Genomic DNA, 17,200 nt, shown 5'->3' on the forward strand with positions numbered 1-17,200 from the left:
AATTAGCCTGGCGTGGTGGCGCATGCCTGTAATCCCAGCTATTCTGGAGGTTGAGGCAGGAGAATCGCTTGAACCTGGGAGGTGGAGATTGCAGTGAGACGAGATCGCGCCACTGCGCTCCAGCCTGGGTGACAGAGCGAGACTCTGTCTCAAAAAAAAAAAAAGCAATGTTGCTACTGAAAGATGGCTGAAGGGACTTGATGCAATGCTGACTGTCCGTGGAGGGGGAGGACATCAGAGCCCAGGCTGAGAGTAATGTCCCAAATGCTGCTTGAGAACAATTCTAATCACAAAAGTGACATCTTAAACTGTTCAAAACATGAAAAAACAAAAACAAACCTAGAGGGGGTCGGCCCTTCCTAGAGAAGACAGCGATGTTAACAGAAAGTGAGGGCAGACAAGATGGTGTGACTGTGAGTCTCACATCCTCCAAGGGCCGTGGTCTCAGATTGCACCAGGACAAGGGCAATATGAGGACAGGTCCCTAAAGTGCAGGGGACCGCCCTGAATGGGCTGTCCCAGGCCAGGTGGTTGTCCCATCCCACCTACCCTGCTGGGTGCAGCCTGGCCCAGCCTTGTTCTGGGGACCCCTGGCTTGCTCAGCCAACTCAATCCTGAGCATGCGATTGCAGGGCCTGGAGCCTGCGTGACAATGGACCGGGCGGACTTGATCTCAGCAACACATGCCAAGTCCCATTCATACCCTCAAGGACACCATGGAGAGGTGCAGACCCAATGCTGGCCCCATAGTCCCGGTCTCTGGCATTGGTTTGGGGCCCTGCACCACCAGCAGGGGAGGCCGAGGAGGACTGGGTGAGCCAACTGTGGAGTCAGGGGGCGATGACAGCTGGGGAGGAAGGAGGATACAGGGCGTGGCCAGAGCTGCGGCCAGGACTCAGTAAGTCTGAGGCTGAAAGAAGGTCGAGGAGGAAGGTTCAACTCTCGCCCTCAGTAGTAGTCTGTGAGGTGCATGTGGTGCAGGCCGAGCCCCTGTTGGTGTCCAGGGAGGTGGCACTTCCTGGTGACCACAACCTCTGCACACATCACTCCACCAGGAGAGTGCCCAAAGGCAGAGGAAAGTCCAGCCATCAGGGAGGTGATGGACCACGGGGATGGGCTGGGGGAAAGTGCACACAGTTGGACAGGAGGAGCCCAAGATCTATGCCCTTCCCAGGACAAAGCAGGGCCAATACTGACCACAGGATCTGGCCAGCACTGCTACCGTCCACACCATGCAGCAGTGCATGAAGGAGCTGGCCCCCGGGAGGGCCACGCTGAGCTCACTCTGCATCTGGACCCATCTGGATGGCTGTGGATATCTGACCCCACAGCCTTACCCTCGACTGCCCAGGCTTCCCGTTCCGTAGGGAGGCTGAGTCGGCCCACCAGAGGGAAGCCCCCACCCCAGCCAGCCAGCCATGCTTAGGCTCACAGGCCTTGCCAGGACACAGTTGGCCATTCAGAGGAACAGATGCTGGGCCCCCTCGGGAACAAGGAGGAGGGGGTGGTCCAGGCAGATGAGGGCAGCATGGGAAGTAGATGCTCCTCATAGTGGCTTGCCATGAGATGACTTCAGGGACACAGCCCCCTACGGGAGTTGCAGTAGCAGAAGAGAGGCCAGGAAGTCTCTAGGCATAGGCTAGGGAGAAGGGAGGATGTTTCAACAAAGGGGCAGGACACCCCAGGGCACATGGGGAGGAGGGAAGGCAGGACACCCCAGGGCACATGGGGAGGAGGGAAAGCGGGACACCCCAGGGCATATGGAGCATGGAGATAGGATTGTGGCTCCCACTCTTGGTGACATTGAAGTGACACCACCAAGGGGCTGTCTCCCATGAGTTTGGGCCTGGCTTCTCCTGACCCCACACACCTCAGGAGTCCATCACCCGTTAGGACTCTGAGGGCTGGATTTCTTCAGGAGGAAGCTCAGATTCACTTTTTAATGCAATGGCTGACGCTGTACAGATGGGACCAGGAGGGCTGGGAGCTATTTGAGGAAGAGGGCTGGCCTCCTGTGTCCTCTCTGAATTTGCTGTTAGGAAAGAAAAGCCCACTCATTTTGCTGACCCTGGTCACCCTCCTGTCCCCAAGGATCTGGCTGGGATAGAAGGGTCTTGAGGGGGTCTTCCTGTCCCTCCCTTGACCCTGCCCAGTGGGGTGGTGACTGAGGCCCCAGGCAGGTGGGCATCGGCAGCCTGTGGCAAATGCCTCCAGGCCCAGCAGGGCAGCCTCGGAGGTGGTGGCTATCACCCTGCATTGAGGAGCTGTCACTGGGGAAGGGCTTGTGTTGGGCTCAAGGGGCACCCGGGCAGAAGCAGATTCAAGCCACAGGCTCTCGGTGTGTGCAGGGGCTCCGTGGCCCTGGGTCTGATGTGCTCTAGGACAGGTGTCAGGGAGGTGGCCTGAGAGCAGCTTGGACCTCTCCTCCCAGCCAGTCATGGCCTGGAAGGGCCCAGGACTTCTGCCAACAGCCCTCCCTGACTACGAGAGGAAGGGTTGAAGGGGAAGCTCCATGTGCTCAGTGCCGTGCACACACAGCCCCCTGCCCAGCCCCTCAGATCCCTGGGAGCTGAGCTGGATGCCCCTAGTAGTGCTGCTGGAACTGAGCCACCCAACACGGCAGCCACCAGCCGATGTGGAAGCTTGGGTTTCACTTTTTTTTTTTTTTTCTTTTTGAGATGGAGTCTCCCTCTGTCGCCCAGGCTGGAGTGCAGTGGCGCCACCTTGGCTCACTGCAACCTCCACCTCCCGGGTTCAAGCAATTCTCCCTTCCTTAGCCTCCTGAGTAGCTGGGATTACAGGCACCCACCACCACACCCAGCTAATTTTTGTATTTTTTGTAGAGACGGGGTTTCGCCATGTTGGCCAGGCTGGTCTTGAACTCCTGACCTCAGGTGATCCGCCCGCCTTGGCTCCCAAAGTGCTGGGATTACAGGTATGAACCACCGCGCCCAGGCAGGTTTCACTTTTTATTAAAATGAAGTAACGTGCCCCAGCACATTATTTCTGCTCCAGCACAGAGCAGGGTCCTGGTGCCTGGGGCTTTCTCACACACCAGGGCAGCCCCCTGCCCCCACCTCCAGCCGCCTTGGCCCTTCCCTGCCTTGGTTTTCCAGCCCGCTTGCCCGGCCCGCTCACCTCAGCCTGTCTTGCAGGGTACAGACTCAGCCTGGCCTCCCTCCTGAGGGTGCCCAGCTTAGGGTCAGGCTTGGCCAACAGGAGCCTGGGGACAGGGGTGTTTCCTTTGAAAGTCACTTCTGTGTGGCTGGCCGTGCCCTCTGAGCAGATACGGGCCCAGAGGGGAAGGCAGGGCCAGGGCCAGGGTTGCTGGCCTTGGAGGTGAGGAAGGAGGCCTAGAGGCCCCTCCTGGCCAGCATCTCCTCTCCCCTTGACTCGCTTTGTCCCCCTGGTCCCCCCAGGCCACACAGCACCATTGCCCCTGCCCCCAGTGCCTCCTCTTGCTGCTCCCCAGGGCCACTCGCACTAACCCACCTGCTGTTTGCCACAGTCACTGCATCCAGCAGATCCTGGAGGCTGTTCTCCATTGTCACCAAATGGGGGTCGTCCACAGAGACCTCAAGGTGAGTTCCCACCCCACTCTGTGCCAGGTGTCTGTTGTCTGTACCTGCATGCTGTGTACAAGGAAGTGTGAGGGGCTGGACAGTGTGGGGCACTGTGGAGCTTGGAGGGGTGAGGTATATGTGTGTGTGTGTCCTTGTGTGCATGCATGGAGGAGTGTGTGCATGCATGTGCATGGGTATGTGTGTGCACGTCCTGTGTGGAGGGTGTGCATATGTGCATGGATGTCTAGAGGCATGTGTGCATGCTTATGTGTGTGCACCTGTATGTAAGTGTGCATGTGTCATGTGCATAGAAGTATGTGTGTGCATGTGCGTACGTGTGTACATGGAGGTTCGCGTGTACATATGTGCATGCCTGGGTGGAGGCATTGTGTGTGTGTGCACATGTGTGTATACATGGTTGTGTGTGCACATGTGTGTATACATGCTTGTGTGTGCATCTTGCACCTGTGTGGGGATGTGCATGTATGTGCACACTTACAGATGTGAGTGCATATGTCTGCATGGGTGGTCACATGTCTGTATGTGTGCCTGTGTGCATGTGTGTATACATATGGCATGTGTGCATGCACATGTGTGGGGACTGTGTGCATGCATGAGTATGCATGTGTGTACAAGTGTGTACGTGTGTGGGCATGTTTGTGTGCATGCATATGTGAATGTGTACATGTGGGTACATGTGTGCATGTATGCATGTGTGCATGTCTGGGCATGTGTGTACATGTGCATGTGGGTGCACTTGTGTGTTGGGGGGGTCTGCACATGGCCCTCCCTACCCCTCCGGACCTCCAGGGCTGGGAGGGGTCAGTCTTCAGAAATCAGCCTATTACCCCGCACTCCAGGCTGGGCGATAGAGAAATCAGCTAGTAACAAATGTCCACTCAGGGTCTAACTGTGAGCCCCCGCCAAGACTCCACTCTGGCAGGTGGGGACACGGGTGACAGGGCTGACACCGCTGGGAGCAGGGTGGTGAGAGCAGGACTCGCCAGGGTGTGCCAAGTCCTCCCAGCCCTTTCTTCAAGTCTCTGCTGCCCCCAGCTCAGGTCTGGGCAAAGCAGTTCTAGGCTCTGTTCAGAAGAAGATTGGTCACCCCCCAGGTCACAGGGTGGCCTCTCAGAAGCTTAGCTGTCTCTCTGCTCCTCCTCTCCCTTCCTCCCTCCCTTTCCTTCCTTCCAATCTCCTTTCCTCCTTCTTCAACCCCACCTTCCCCAAGGCTTGGTTCAGCCTGCTGCTTCTCTGTAGACAGGCAAGCAGTGCGGACCCTGGGGCCATCACCCTGATGGCATTTAAGACCAACCTCCCCATTGGTTTTCATGCTGAATGGGGGTCACACCTTTCCTTAGGCCATCGATGATCTTTGCGCTGCTCTGGGGAGAGTATCACACAAAGAGCAGATCCAGGACCCTCTCCTATACCCTTTACACGCCACTGTGCCCCCTGCCCCCTCTCATCTCTGCATCCCAGGCATGTCCTGCTTTGTCTCATCTGAGTCAGCCTCAGGCGCCTCTGGGAGGCCCCCAGGTATTCCCCTCGGGGCCACGTGGGTTGGTGCTAGGACTTAGTGGTTGTCCTGTGAGGGGTCACAGACATTTTGTTACCAGACCCCATGATTTATCTGGTTAACTCTGGGGCCAAGGCATAGAAGTGGAGGTCAGTGGTACCTCCTCCCCAATTTGGGAGACAAACAGAATTCTTGCTGTCTCAACCTCCTGTTGAGGGGGACAGGATGTCCTTTTCTCCTGGACAGAAATCCACCGTCTTGATCGTGACAGCCCAGGAAGCAGCAGAGTAGTAGGGTTGCTCTCAGCAGGAAATACCTGAACTTCCCCTCAAGCAGTCCCCAACATCCCATGTCTCTGAGGAGTGGGAAACAGGGAGGGGAGGGAGGGCTGTTGCAGCCTCTCAGCCAGTGGGAGTCCGAGGGCCACGGGAGCCCCAGCCACTGCACGGTCTGCCCCAGGGCTGTGGGGAACATTTAGTTTGCTTGTAAGGATGAGCTTGAGGTTTTGGTCCAACTTGCCCCCAGGTCGCTCTTCCAGGGTATGGGGATCCAAGCTCAGGCTGAAAGCCAAGTTTCCTCTGAAAGGCCAGAGCTGCTGTGTCTCTGTCCCCAGGGGCAGAGGGGCTGTGGGGTTGCAGGCTCACTGGGGAGGGTGGCAGAGAGCAGAGGGCAGTTAATGTCATCCTAGGGAGCTGCAAAAGAGCCAGGGTGGGGCATCACTGGGTGGCCTAGCAGGGGTGGGCACAGCCTCAGAGCTACCCTGGAGCCTCCAGGCCTTCTTGCCCAGGGCTTCCTACGGTCCATGTTCACTTAACACTCCTTCTCTTCGGAAGAACTGCTGGTCTGTTTCCTCTGGGGAGGGGGGACATGCAGCAAGTCTGCTCTGGGCTGGGTGGAAAAATGCAGCCCCTGACCCCTCCTCTGTCCGACTTCTCCATGTGGCTGCACGGGGAGCTTGGGACCTCCACCCACTCACGTTGGCAAAATCACCATGTCCAGTGGCCTGTGGGTTGGTGCTCGGTGGACAGGGATGCGTGTGCCCCAGCAGGCTGGGACCCCCAAGGTGACGAGGAGGTGGAGGTGGGGGACAGAAGCCCCCAATGCTGCCTTGTCAAGGGGGCACATGGCCTCATCCCACCTGCTCAGTAGGGCATGGCTGGAGCTTTCGAGGAAGCTCTGGGTTTCTGCTGAGGGGCGCTCACAGCTCAGGGCTGTGGCAGTCTTTGCACATGGGGATAGCATATGTCATTCATTCTGGGGGCCACTTTTTCACATTTCAAGATCTCTGAGGTTTACAACCAGTGTTAAAAGTGGGTGGAGTGGTCTGTTTTGTCTTTTTTGGTGGCTCATCAAGCAGCAGTGTGATCCCGAGGGTAGTGCATCAGATGGAAGCAGTGCCAGGACAGCGGGACACTCACCAGGGCGAAGGGGTGGCCTGGGAGGCTGGCCAAGGGGGCCTGAGGGCCCCAGGGAGCCCCCTGCTGGTCAGAGACAAGGAAGGCCTGCAGCCGAGAGACCCCACCGCTGGGAGATGGTGAGGCTGATGGGTAGGCCAGAGCCCGATGGGGTTTGAAAGCTGGGACAGGAAGGTCCCATGGGATGCAGTGGCCCTGGGACCCCCTCAGGCCCTCAGTGCCAAGTGTCCCCAGTCCAGAGACAGCAGCCTCCTTGGCCGCTGCTGCAGGATAGGGAGCAGATGTCCTTCTGGCTTGAGCAAGGGCACTGCTCCCTGTGTCAGGGCCTGAGTAACCCCCCCACCTGTGGATACCCAGCAGGCAGGGGGTCATTGCAGGGGCCTCCTTCCTGCCCCATGTAGTGGGGATGACCAGAGCCAGGGGACTTGGTGGGTGGATGTCCTGGGCTGCCTCTAGTGCTGAGGCCCCTGGGAGTTTCTCCTTGCCCTTTGGGGGTCACCATCTCAGCAGGAAATACCTGAACTTCCCCTCAAGCAGTCCCCAACATCCCATGTCTCTGAGGAGTGGGAAACAGGGAGGGGAGGGAGGGCTGTTGCAGCCTCTCAGCCAGTGGGAGTCCGAGGGCCACGGGAGCCCCAGCCACTGCACAGTCTGCCCCAGGGCTGTGGGGAACATTTAGTTTGCTTGTACGGATGAGCTTGAGGTTTTGGTCCAACTTGCCCCCAGGTCGCTCTTCCAGGGTATGGGGATCCAAGCTCAGGCTGAAAGCCAAGTTTCCTCTGAAAGGCCAGAGCTGCTGTGTCTCTCTCCCCAGGGGCAGAGGGGCTGTGGGGTTGCAGGCTCAGCATCTGGGACTCTGGGGTGAAGGCTCAGCCATGCCCTGCAGACACCATGGGGCAGGGCTCAGACCTGTGCACCTGTCTCTTGCAAACCACTGTTTTATCTGTTTTGTAACCCCCTCACCCCATCCTGCATAACACCTCTGGGTTTAAACAACGTGCACCCTTGTGCCGGTCACCTCCCTGCAGCCGGAGAACCTGCTCCTGGCCAGCAAGTGCAAAGGGGCTGCAGTGAAGCTGGCAGACTTCGGCCTGGCTATTGAGGTGCAGGGGGACCAGCAGGCATGGTTTGGTGAGTGCCAGGGGCAGGGTGTGTTGGCTGGCAGTCGGCAAGGCAGGAGGTGATGCTGATAGCCCTTCGTGGCCTCTTCCCCTCTCTCTAGGGTTCGCTGGCACACCAGGCTACCTGTCCCCTGAGGTCCTTCGCAAAGAGGCGTATGGCAAGCCCGTGGACATCTGGGCATGTGGTGAGGCCTGGCCCGAGTTGGTGCGGGGCAGGGCCTCGGGTGTTTCAGGACTTCCCAACTACATCCTGGAGTGTGCAGTGACCAGCACGTCCTGCTGTCATCTGGGTTTATCTGTGTCAGACCTGCCTTTGAGCTGCCCTGGCAGGGGTCTGCCCACACAGCCGGGAGCCCCCTTTCCACCCAGATTAGAATTGCAAACATGAGCCTGGCTCACCCCAGTGCTCGCCTGCGCTCAGCAGAGGTCTGGTCCAGAAGTGTGGTGGGTGGATAGGAGTGGAGAAGAGAGGTCAGGGGCTGTTGGGCCATGGGCAGGACCACCTCCTTGGGCAGGGGTCTCCTCCCACAGAGATGGGGAGCAGCAGAGGGGCTTGGCGTCACCCCCATCCCTGTGATAGTGTGGGTGTGGGGCAGAGGTCGGGGGGCTGGCTGTGCCCTTCTACCCCAGTGTCTGCTGCACAGGTGGGGGCAAAGGAAGGCTGGGGACCCCAGTGCCCTCCCAAGGCCACAGGAGCTGGGCAGTGAGGGTGCAGGGCATGGGCTTCATGGACAGTGGCACCCTGCAAGTGGCTGCGGTGCTCACAGGCCCCATCCGCAGGGGTGATCCTGTACATCCTGCTCGTGGGCTACCCACCCTTCTGGGACGAGGACCAGCACAAGCTGTACCAGCAGATCAAGGCTGGTGCCTATGATGTGAGTGCACCAGCCCCTCTCTGATGAGCTCCCTTCCTCCAGGTGTGGCTGGGTGAGGGCAACATGGGAAGAGGCTAGGAGTGGGATGAAGCCACCTGTGGCCAGGTCCTGGGTCCTGCTCTCCCAGATTCGTGGCTGGAGATGAAGCCCCTTGGAGAATTCTTGCCCCTGCCCAAGAGGGGGCTTCAGGCCCGGCTGGGGCACTGTTTCCTTCTGCAGTTCCCGTCCCCCGAGTGGGACACCGTCACTCCTGAAGCCAAAAACCTCATCAACCAGATGCTGACCATTAACCCTGCCAAGCGCATCACAGCCCATGAGGCCCTGAAGCACCCGTGGGTCTGCGTGAGTCGCCCTTGGTGCCCATGGCGGGGAGGGGGCTCCTGGTGGAGGTGGCCTCAGACCACTGCCCTGGCAAAGGCCCCAAGAGGGTCCTGTTCCTGACATCCAAGAGCTCCCCTGGGTCCCTTGGGTGCTCCTTGTGGCCTCTGGCTTGGGACACACCAGCACGTTTGTGCGGCCTGGGGCTTGGAGGGCATTAGAGGATAGACGTGATCCCTTCCTCCCAACTGCAGTCCTGTCTATGAGGGGCAGAGTGGGCGAGGCAAGGGAGAGATGAGTCTTGAAGTCCCAGGCGGGTGGGGACAGACAATCCTTGCTGCAATGGTGGCCAATGGCTCTTGGCATGTGGGGACCCTGGGGTGCCGCAAGCCTTGCCACCCTGGCCTTTCCCCTGTGCCTCGGGCTCCTGGCTGCCATATGACCACCCCTTTCCCCACAGCAACGCTCCACGGTAGCATCCATGATGCACAGACAGGAGACTGTGGAGTGTCTGAAAAAGTTCAATGCCAGGAGAAAGCTCAAGGTGAGGCCCTGGCCCCTAGTCCCAGGCACGGCCATGCTTCTCTGTGTCCCTCTGGGCTGGAGCGGGGGGGCCTTGGAGGGGTCTGGGCAGACCTAGGGGTTGCTGCTGCCCCCAAGACTGACTGTTAGCAAGTCCCAGACTGGATGCATCAGGTGAACTCAGGCCAGCTTGGGAATGAGTCCAGAGGGGCCCTGGGCCAGGTGTGGCCCCTCCTAGTTGCCTGTGCCACCTCCTAGCAGCCCTTGAAGGAGCTATCCTGAAGCGCTCGCTGTGGGCTCCTCACCCGGGCTCTACAGGCAACAAGCACCCTCTGGCAGTCACACTCTTTAGTACAAGCAAGTCCGAAGCTTCCAGCTCAGGCAGGTTTGGTAAGGAGAGCAGAGCCACACACACTGGTCTTGGGTGGGCTGGGGGAGTTTAGGGAGGGAGGTGGGTCCCAGTAGGGTATTCGACCTGCCTGCTTTGGCCAGGGCTGGCTCCGGCGACTGCACGCACACTGGCAGTCCCTCTACTTGTGGGTTCCGGGATGGGGACTTGTTGCCTGACTGCCCTCTGCTGGTCTCTGAGGAGTTCTCCCCGGAAGCCCCAGGACTGCTGCCCTGTCTAAGCCTGTCAGGAAAAGAAGGGGCTATCAGGGAGCTGGACCCCAGAGGAGCTGCCGTGGTGACCAGCTGTTCTGGTGACCCCTGAGGCTTCAGGGGTCTTGAAGCAGCTAGAAGCTGTAGTTGGTCAACAGGTTTAGGCCCAGGGTGTGTATAATTCTGGAAATAGGTGATCTGTCTCAGTGCAGCTGCTGGCTTCCTGGAGCTCTTACCTCTCTGGAAGGCTGAGGTCATGTCAGCCTCATGACCATGAGGCTGAGCATCTGGGCAGGAGGACAGGGGTCTTATCCTGGCCAGAAGCCAGCAGGGAACCCTCATGGGATAGCCCCGGTTTTATCTGTGTCTCTCCCCAGGGAGCCATCCTCACCACCATGCTGGCCACACGGAATTTCTCAGGTGAGCCTTTCTTCTCCAGGGAGACAGGCGCTGCCCCCCTCTCTGCTGGCCTACGTAGGAGAGCGCCTCCTTCCTCACCAGCCTCTCCATTCCTCCTCTGCGGCAGGCCTGCCCTTGGCGTCTGCCCTCAGCTCTGAGACACACTGCCCACTTGGCCCCGCTGGGCCCCCACCTTGGGTGATACCACAGGGTCCAGCCCCCCGAGGCCATCACCTTTGTGCTGGGTCTGTGTCCCTCCACCCCCTGAACACGAGCGTCTGTGCTGCCCCACTGGGGCTCACAGCATCGTGTGTGTCTGTCCAGGCGTTTGTCGGGCATCTGTGTGGCCTCCTTGTCATTTTGAGTGCTCTGAGCATTGTGTTTTGTGCGGGAGGTGGGCAGAAGGGATGCGGGGTGATGCGGGAGGTTCGGGGGCCTCATTCCGAGTCCTGGATGAGCTGCAGCCTCCTGTCTCAGCTGCTCAGGGTGGGTGGTTGGGAAGCAAGTTCTCTTGGCAGGGGGGTGGGGCAGGTGGGGGGTGGGGTCTGTTATAGACCCCTGAGGCCCAGGGCGCTGGCAGACCCATCCGGGGCATGACGTTAGCCCCGGAGTGGAGCCGGCAGCCCAGGTCTGGACAAGCTGTGCCTGTGGCTTCTCCGTCGTCCGACACTCCGTGTGCGAGCGTCTGTGATCCGTCTCTCTCGTTGTCCATTTGCATCTGGTGGCCCCCACCCGCCATCCTGTTACTTTTGCTGTGATGCTGTACTGCCGGGAACGCGTGCACACGGTCACACCAACACTAATAGGACTGTCCTGTCTGCTGTGTGCTCACCACACCCTTCGGGCATGAGAAGCCCCCACTGGGGTTTTCTAAGGAGAAAGGAGGCAAATGCTTTTCCGTGTCAATCAGTCCAATCTTGTTTTCACTCTCTTGAGCAAAGGATTCTGGAACCATCTGTCACCTAAACTTTAACTCTAATCTTCTTCTGCTTCCTTTGTCTCTTTTCTTCCCTTACCTCGCCCACCCCTCGTCTGTGTCCGCCCACCCCTCCCTTCCCCTCGTCTCTAACCCGGTGCTAACAGTGGGCAGACAGACCACCGCTCCGGCCACAATGTCCACCGCGGCCTCCGGCACCACCATGGGGCTGGTGGAACAAGGTAGATGTGTCTCGACCAGCGTCCCGCCCGCTCCCACCCGTCCCTCCTGCCAGCATGCAGCCCCCTGCTGCACGCAGCCGCTGGCCAGGCTCCAGAGCCGCCCCAGAGGCCGCCAGGCCCCCGGGAGCCCCTGCTCCCGTGTGGTCACATCCCAGCAGAGCCCATCACAAGGGCAGGGAGGCAGCCCCCAAGGCTCCTCGCCTGTAAGAGGAGGGGCTGGGCTAGGTGACCTCTGGGCTACACCAAGCCCTTCTGGTCCTGGCCCCTGAGGTCTGGGGGTCTGGAGACCCCCATTAAAAATGGCCTGGGCCCCACAGGGAGCCACTGGGCCTGCTGCTGGGGGGTCTGAATCCTGAAAGGAGAGCCTTGAGGAGCAGAGCCAGAGAGGCAGAGGCCCTTGGGGCAGACCCACACCCTGCCCCTCAGGGGCCGCATGGAGACGGTGGTCTGTGCTGCTGAGTCCCACACGTGCATGTCTGCCCTGAGCATCCCCCCAGGACAGGCCGCTCTGGAGCGGGTGGGGGTTTTAGGCACCCTGAGGAGACTTTCAAGGCTTCCTCTTGGGTTGTTTCTGCAAAGTCCTCCTCCCCCGGCCCCAAACCCTGTGAGGGAAAAGGCCGCCACTGCCCACCTGCTCCTCTGGGCTGTGTGGGGCCAGAGCCCAGAGGCCCAAGTTGGCTTCTGCCTACCTGCTGGCTTGTGACCATGGGCAGACCCCATGAGGGCTAGGTGACCCCAAGACCTCCTTGCAGCTCCAGCCTGAGCTGAAGGCTGGTGAGAGCTTAGGGCAGGCCAAGCTGACAACGCCTGGCCACAGAACACAGAGGGCTAGAGGGGTGACCCCAGATCCTCCCTGGGCTGAGCTGCCAAGTTCCCTGTCGTTGCCTCCAACGTGGGCTGGGGACCGGGCAGAGGTTCCAGGGTGCTGGGGACTGCCTTCCCCAGGCCTCCTCATGACCCACAGGGTGAGCAGCCCGGCCTTCCCAGCCAGAGAACCCTCCTCCTGGGGAGGCCCAGGCCGTCCTCGGGGAGGGCAGTCTGTTCTCCTCCCATGAGCCCAGTGGACGTGTCTAGCAGGCAGCACCCTGGGAGGGCCTTCCTGCGTCTGCTCCATTTGACGGGCCTTTCCAGAGCACAGGCGGGAGGGGGCTGTGATTAGAAAAGGGTGAGGCTAGTGGCTTCTGGGGAGGCGCTGCTGCCCAGGGGACAGTGCTGAGAGACAGCTGCCTCTACGCTGCCCTGTGCCCGGGGCTCCCGCTGCAATGCCCGCCTGCCTGCAAGTGAACGTGGGGCGACGGTGCATGAGGCCCTGCATGTGTGGCTCCACCCTGGGCGCCGAGAGCAGCTCTGTCCTAGAGGGTGGTCAGTGCATGTGGACAGAGCCCAGCATGGCTGTCCTGGGTGACCAGCTAGGGGGACAAGGCAGAGGCGGGGCTGAGGGGACCACCCATCCTGCTAGGTCAGCCCAGCTCAGCCATACCACACAGCAGTGAGCATGGAGCTCAGTTCTCTGCCAATGGCAGCTGAGTCTGGTACCATCTGGTCAGAGTCTGGTACCAGCCCATGTGGCATAGCCCCCTCGGCCCGCAGAGAGACCCCGTCTGTCGAGTGTGCTTCAGTTTGGCCTCTGGTCTCTCCTGCATTGATCGGGTGTAAGGTCATAGGAGACCCAGTGTCCAGCCAGCTGCAGGGTGGCAGCAGTTGCCCTGGCCTGGAGACCCGGGAATGGGCAGGGCCTTCCCAGGATGGAGGGCAGAGGGTCTCTCCTTGTCCCACAGAGGCCTGCAGAACCCCCAGCCCAGGTGTCTGGGATGCCTGTGACTGCTCCGCCTACCCTGGGCTCCTGTGGCACCTAACGCATGCTTTGAACTTGAGACACAGAAAGGAAGTTCCCGCGCCCTTGAACGCTAGTGTAGATGAATGGTGAATCTGGAGAATCAGATTCTGGCCCTGGTGAATCTGGAGTTAGTCCCAGGCAGAGATGTGAAATGAGCAGCCTCCCAAAAAATGGTTGGCCGGGAGCCATGCGCTCAGGAGGGCCAGGCCCATGCACCCCACACTGCGCCCAAGGCGTGCACAAGCGATTGTTTTAAAAGTGGGTTCACAAGGAAGGATGTTTGGGAACTGACTGAGACAACAGGGACGTCTGCTGCAGGGCTTCCCAGAGCTCTGACGGCAGCATCGGCCTGAGTCCTTTGAGGAGGGCTGGTTTGTACGTGGCATTTGCTACCCACTGGACTGCGAACTTCTGTCTTTTCATTTCCCACTGCTGCTGTGGTACATCTCCAGTAGCACAGTTTGGAAATGCAGGTTTTGATAGACTCAAGGATCTAAATGGAACCCTCTTAGTACCAAGGACTGTCCGGGGTCTCTGTCATCCCCGCCGATGGGCCTAACTGCGGTGCCTCCTTTCCTGTGAGAATCTTCTGAGGACATGCCCTGGGAAAGAGCTCAGTTCCGCTGCTCCCTAGGGTGCCGTGCTGGCCCCGGTTCCAATGCAGAGCCTGGCTGGAAGTGCCGCTGGGTTGGCGGAGGCTGCGTGCCTGGCTGTCCCCTCGGGGGTGGGGTAGAACTAGCCTTCTGAAACCGCCTGCTTCAATTGGCCACAGCTTTTCGAAATGTGTGTTTCTGGAGGGGACTGGGTCCCTTCCTTGCCTGTTCAGCTCCCCACGACAAATGTCCTCAAGGCGAGGCTGGATGCCTCCTTCCTCAGGCTCCTAGGAGGAGCCCGTCCGCCAGCTGTGTCGGGCAGCTGGTCACCAGCAAGGACAGGATCCCCCAGCTGCAGCCTCAGGCTGGCTGGCACTGGACAGGTGTTTCTGGGATGAGTTGTGTGTACTGGAGATGGGAGGGGAGCTGAGAGGGTGGGATGCACAGACAGAAGAGGGGGCTATGGGGGTCCTGGAACTCTGAGTTCTGAGTCTTCAGGACTCTCCCTCCACAGCAAGTTACAGGGAAGCAGATTTGAGCCACAGGGAAGCAGATTTGAGCCACAGCGAGGGGGAGGGTTTTCAGTCTGTGCTGTAGGGAAGTGGGCAGTCGGCATTTCTGGTCCTGGGAACTCACTGGGCAGGGCTGCCTTGGGACATCAGGGAAGTGGCCCTGTGCACAGCTTCACCAGGCGGGGCCTTAGGTCTGGGGACGGGAGAGTGATGCCTGAGGCCCCTCTACTTCTCCATGTATCCTGGGAGGGACTCCTGGGCTTGATACAAAATTGTTGAGAGTTAAGAGATCTGTGAGGAAGGGGAGACTGCGAATAGAAACTGTGTGCCCACTGCACATGGGGTCCGCAGGGCCACATGTAGCCACTGCTCAGGCACGACCCCAGTCCCCACAGAGCCCAGGAGGGGCCAGGGCCATGGAGGAGGCAGCACTGGGCATCTGGACAGGGAGGGGGTGGTCAGCAGGCAGCAGGCCCAGGCCTGTCTATGCCCTGCGGGGTGCAGCCTCCTGATCTCCACGGCAACCTGGAGCACTCAGCGTCAGAACCACTGGGAGGGCTTGTGGAACAGATGTCCAGCCCTGCAGAAGTTCTGGCTCAGGAGGGCGGGGTGGGCCTGGGAATTTGCATTTCTGACTGTACAGGGCGATTCTGCTGCTGCTGCTGCTGCTGGGGTTGGGGGAGGATCCCATTTGAGAAGCGCTACAGTTCTAGGTTGAAACGTGCCTGTCTGTCCCCACCCAGGCCTGCATGGGCAGCACGGGGTCCCCAGGCAGGAGGACCCAATTTCACAGCTTGGCCAGCCAGGGTCCTGGAGCCAGGCAGTGGGGGAGGGGTGGGGGGTTGCTGTGCCACCTTCCTTCCCGGCTTGGCCCGGGGGCAAGCATCCCCACACTTCCCATGTCGTCATCCCCTTGGCTCCAGCCTGGCTGCCTCTCTAACCCCGCTGTACCGGCTGGCCGCATGGCCCTGGCTCTTTTTGGTGAGCGTGGTCCAGGACAGGTCACCTGTGAGTCCTGGGCCTGCAGTCTTGCGCCCCTGCCTGAACCAACGCAAATCTTGTTTTCTCTCTCTCTCTTCCTTCCTCACTCCCTCCCCTTCTCACCTTTCCTTTTCTGTAAGGTAAGCTGACTTCCTCTTTTGGTTTATTTTTTATTTATTTTTATTTTTTAGTTCTGTAATTAAAATCCTAACAGCCATGGAGGGTGTGGGGACCGGGGGCTGGGGCCAGGCCCCTCTGACCTCTGAGGGGGAGTGCTGGGTAAGGCGGGGGCCGCGCTGCTGGGACCAAGTATCCTCGGGGGCTTGTGGGCAGAAAGGCCTGTGCTGGCCCCAGTCAGTGCACAGAAGCAGCCCCAAGGCCAGGGCTGCTGGGCAGCTTGGAATGAGGGCGAGCAGGGCTGCCCTTGGTGCCTGAGCCGAGGGGCCCATGGGACAGAGCTCTGAGGCCTGGGTGCCAAGGTATGGGGGTCCGAGAGCAGGGTGAGCGCCTGGGCTGGGACAAGGCCCTCTGAGTGGGCGGCCAGCTGCAGCCCACCCACCCGTACCCCAGGAAGGCGGGGCCCGGGAGGCCATGACCTCTGGGGTGCTGGCTCAGCTGCCCCCACCCCAACCTGGCACCGCTAGTCCTGAGTTCCCATCAGGGAGGAAGCGGCATCCTGCCTTCCTCTAAGAAGAGCTTGCATGTGGCCCAGAAGCCAAGGGGGCTCACCAGCACCCACAGGCATCTCTGGGTCTGGTCAGAAGAGAAATCTGGATGCTTGCAGGAGCCCCAGGGTCATGGAGGAGGCTGGAGATAGGGCTGTCCTGGGGTGACGGGACGGCCCCCCACCTGCTCAGAGCCATCCTGGGTGCTGGAACCACACTTGCCTCAGGACCCTGGGCTTGCTCCTGGGGAAAGAGTGGGGTCAGGCAAAGGGGTGGGGGTTCGCTGCAGTGAGACCCAGGCCCATCACTCACCATGCCTTCTTCCTCCCCATGCAGCAGCCAAGAGTTTACTCAACAAGAAAGCAGACGGAGTCAAGGTGAGGCTCCAGCTGGGCCCTGGGGTGCCGGGGAGCCCAGAGCCTGCAGCTTCACCCCCACTCCCTGGGGCTCCTGCTCTGGAGTCCCCCTCCCCCCATGCCCTGACAGACATGGGACAGGGAATGGTGAGTGAGGGGCTTCTCCCGCCTGAGGGTTCCTCTTCCCTCTCTCCACAGCCCCAGACGAATAGCACCAAAAACAGTGCAGCCGCCACCAGCCCCAAAGGGACGCTTCCTCCTGCCGCCCTGGTACTGAGCTCCTCCAACTCTGCCTGTCAGCCCCTCCCACGCCCTTGGCTGTGTGATTGCCGCTGGTCAGAGGGGGCCCGGTGAAGGTGGGGTCTGGCCCCGCCTGGCCTGTCTGACAGCACTCGCATGGCCCCCGCCCCTCATCCCTCACCGGTGGTGAAGTGGAGAGAAGAGGCCACTTTTGTGGGGAGCTCCAATTCAGACAGGTTTAGGGCTGCTCTGGGAAGCCCCTGGCTGAGACCCACAGATGTTGGGGTGCAGGGGAGAGGCCCAGCCTCCCACCCATGTTGACTTGTGGATGTCTCTCCAGGAGTGTTCAGGAAGTCAGTGAGGCAGAAGACACCCTCTCCCCACCAGGACCCCACCCTCAGTTCCTCCACCATCCTCAACAGGCCGACCCACAGACTACTCCCAGGGTCTGGGCCAGGCTCTGCAGGGGGAACAGCTCATAGTGGCACATTCCACAGCCCATGGGGAGACGGGGCCACAGTGGTGC

General features: G+C 60.1%; 1 protein-coding gene across 14 annotated transcripts in view; it reads left to right on the forward strand.

Moving 5' to 3' along the window:
- CAMK2B (calcium/calmodulin dependent protein kinase II beta) overlaps window positions 1–17,200 on the forward strand; it is a 108,475-nt gene that overhangs the window by 74,493 nt on the left and 16,782 nt on the right. For 6 of the 14 annotated variants that reach the window (XM_063608956.1, XM_055293256.2, XM_063608957.1 and 3 more), the window contains exons 6-14: window positions 3,509–3,581; window positions 7,526–7,628; window positions 7,720–7,803; window positions 8,399–8,493; window positions 8,713–8,835; window positions 9,272–9,355; window positions 10,311–10,353; window positions 16,415–16,455; window positions 16,633–16,704. In XM_063608956.1, the coding sequence (XP_063465026.1) occupies window positions 3,509–3,581; window positions 7,526–7,628; window positions 7,720–7,803; window positions 8,399–8,493; window positions 8,713–8,835; window positions 9,272–9,355; window positions 10,311–10,353; window positions 16,415–16,455; window positions 16,633–16,704 (718 nt within the window). Of the gene's footprint in view, window positions 1–3,508; window positions 3,582–7,525; window positions 7,629–7,719; window positions 7,804–8,398; window positions 8,494–8,712; window positions 8,836–9,271; window positions 9,356–10,310; window positions 10,354–11,415; window positions 11,491–16,414; window positions 16,456–16,632; window positions 16,705–17,200 lie in introns of all 14 variants that reach the window. The other 8 variants (XM_055293248.2, XM_055293251.2, XM_055293250.2 and 5 more) reach the window with 5 other exon arrangements.

Source organism: Symphalangus syndactylus, chromosome 9, assembly GCF_028878055.3.
Source record: "Symphalangus syndactylus isolate Jambi chromosome 9, NHGRI_mSymSyn1-v2.1_pri, whole genome shotgun sequence".
NCBI classification, from domain to species: Eukaryota; Metazoa; Chordata; class Mammalia; order Primates; family Hylobatidae; genus Symphalangus; species Symphalangus syndactylus.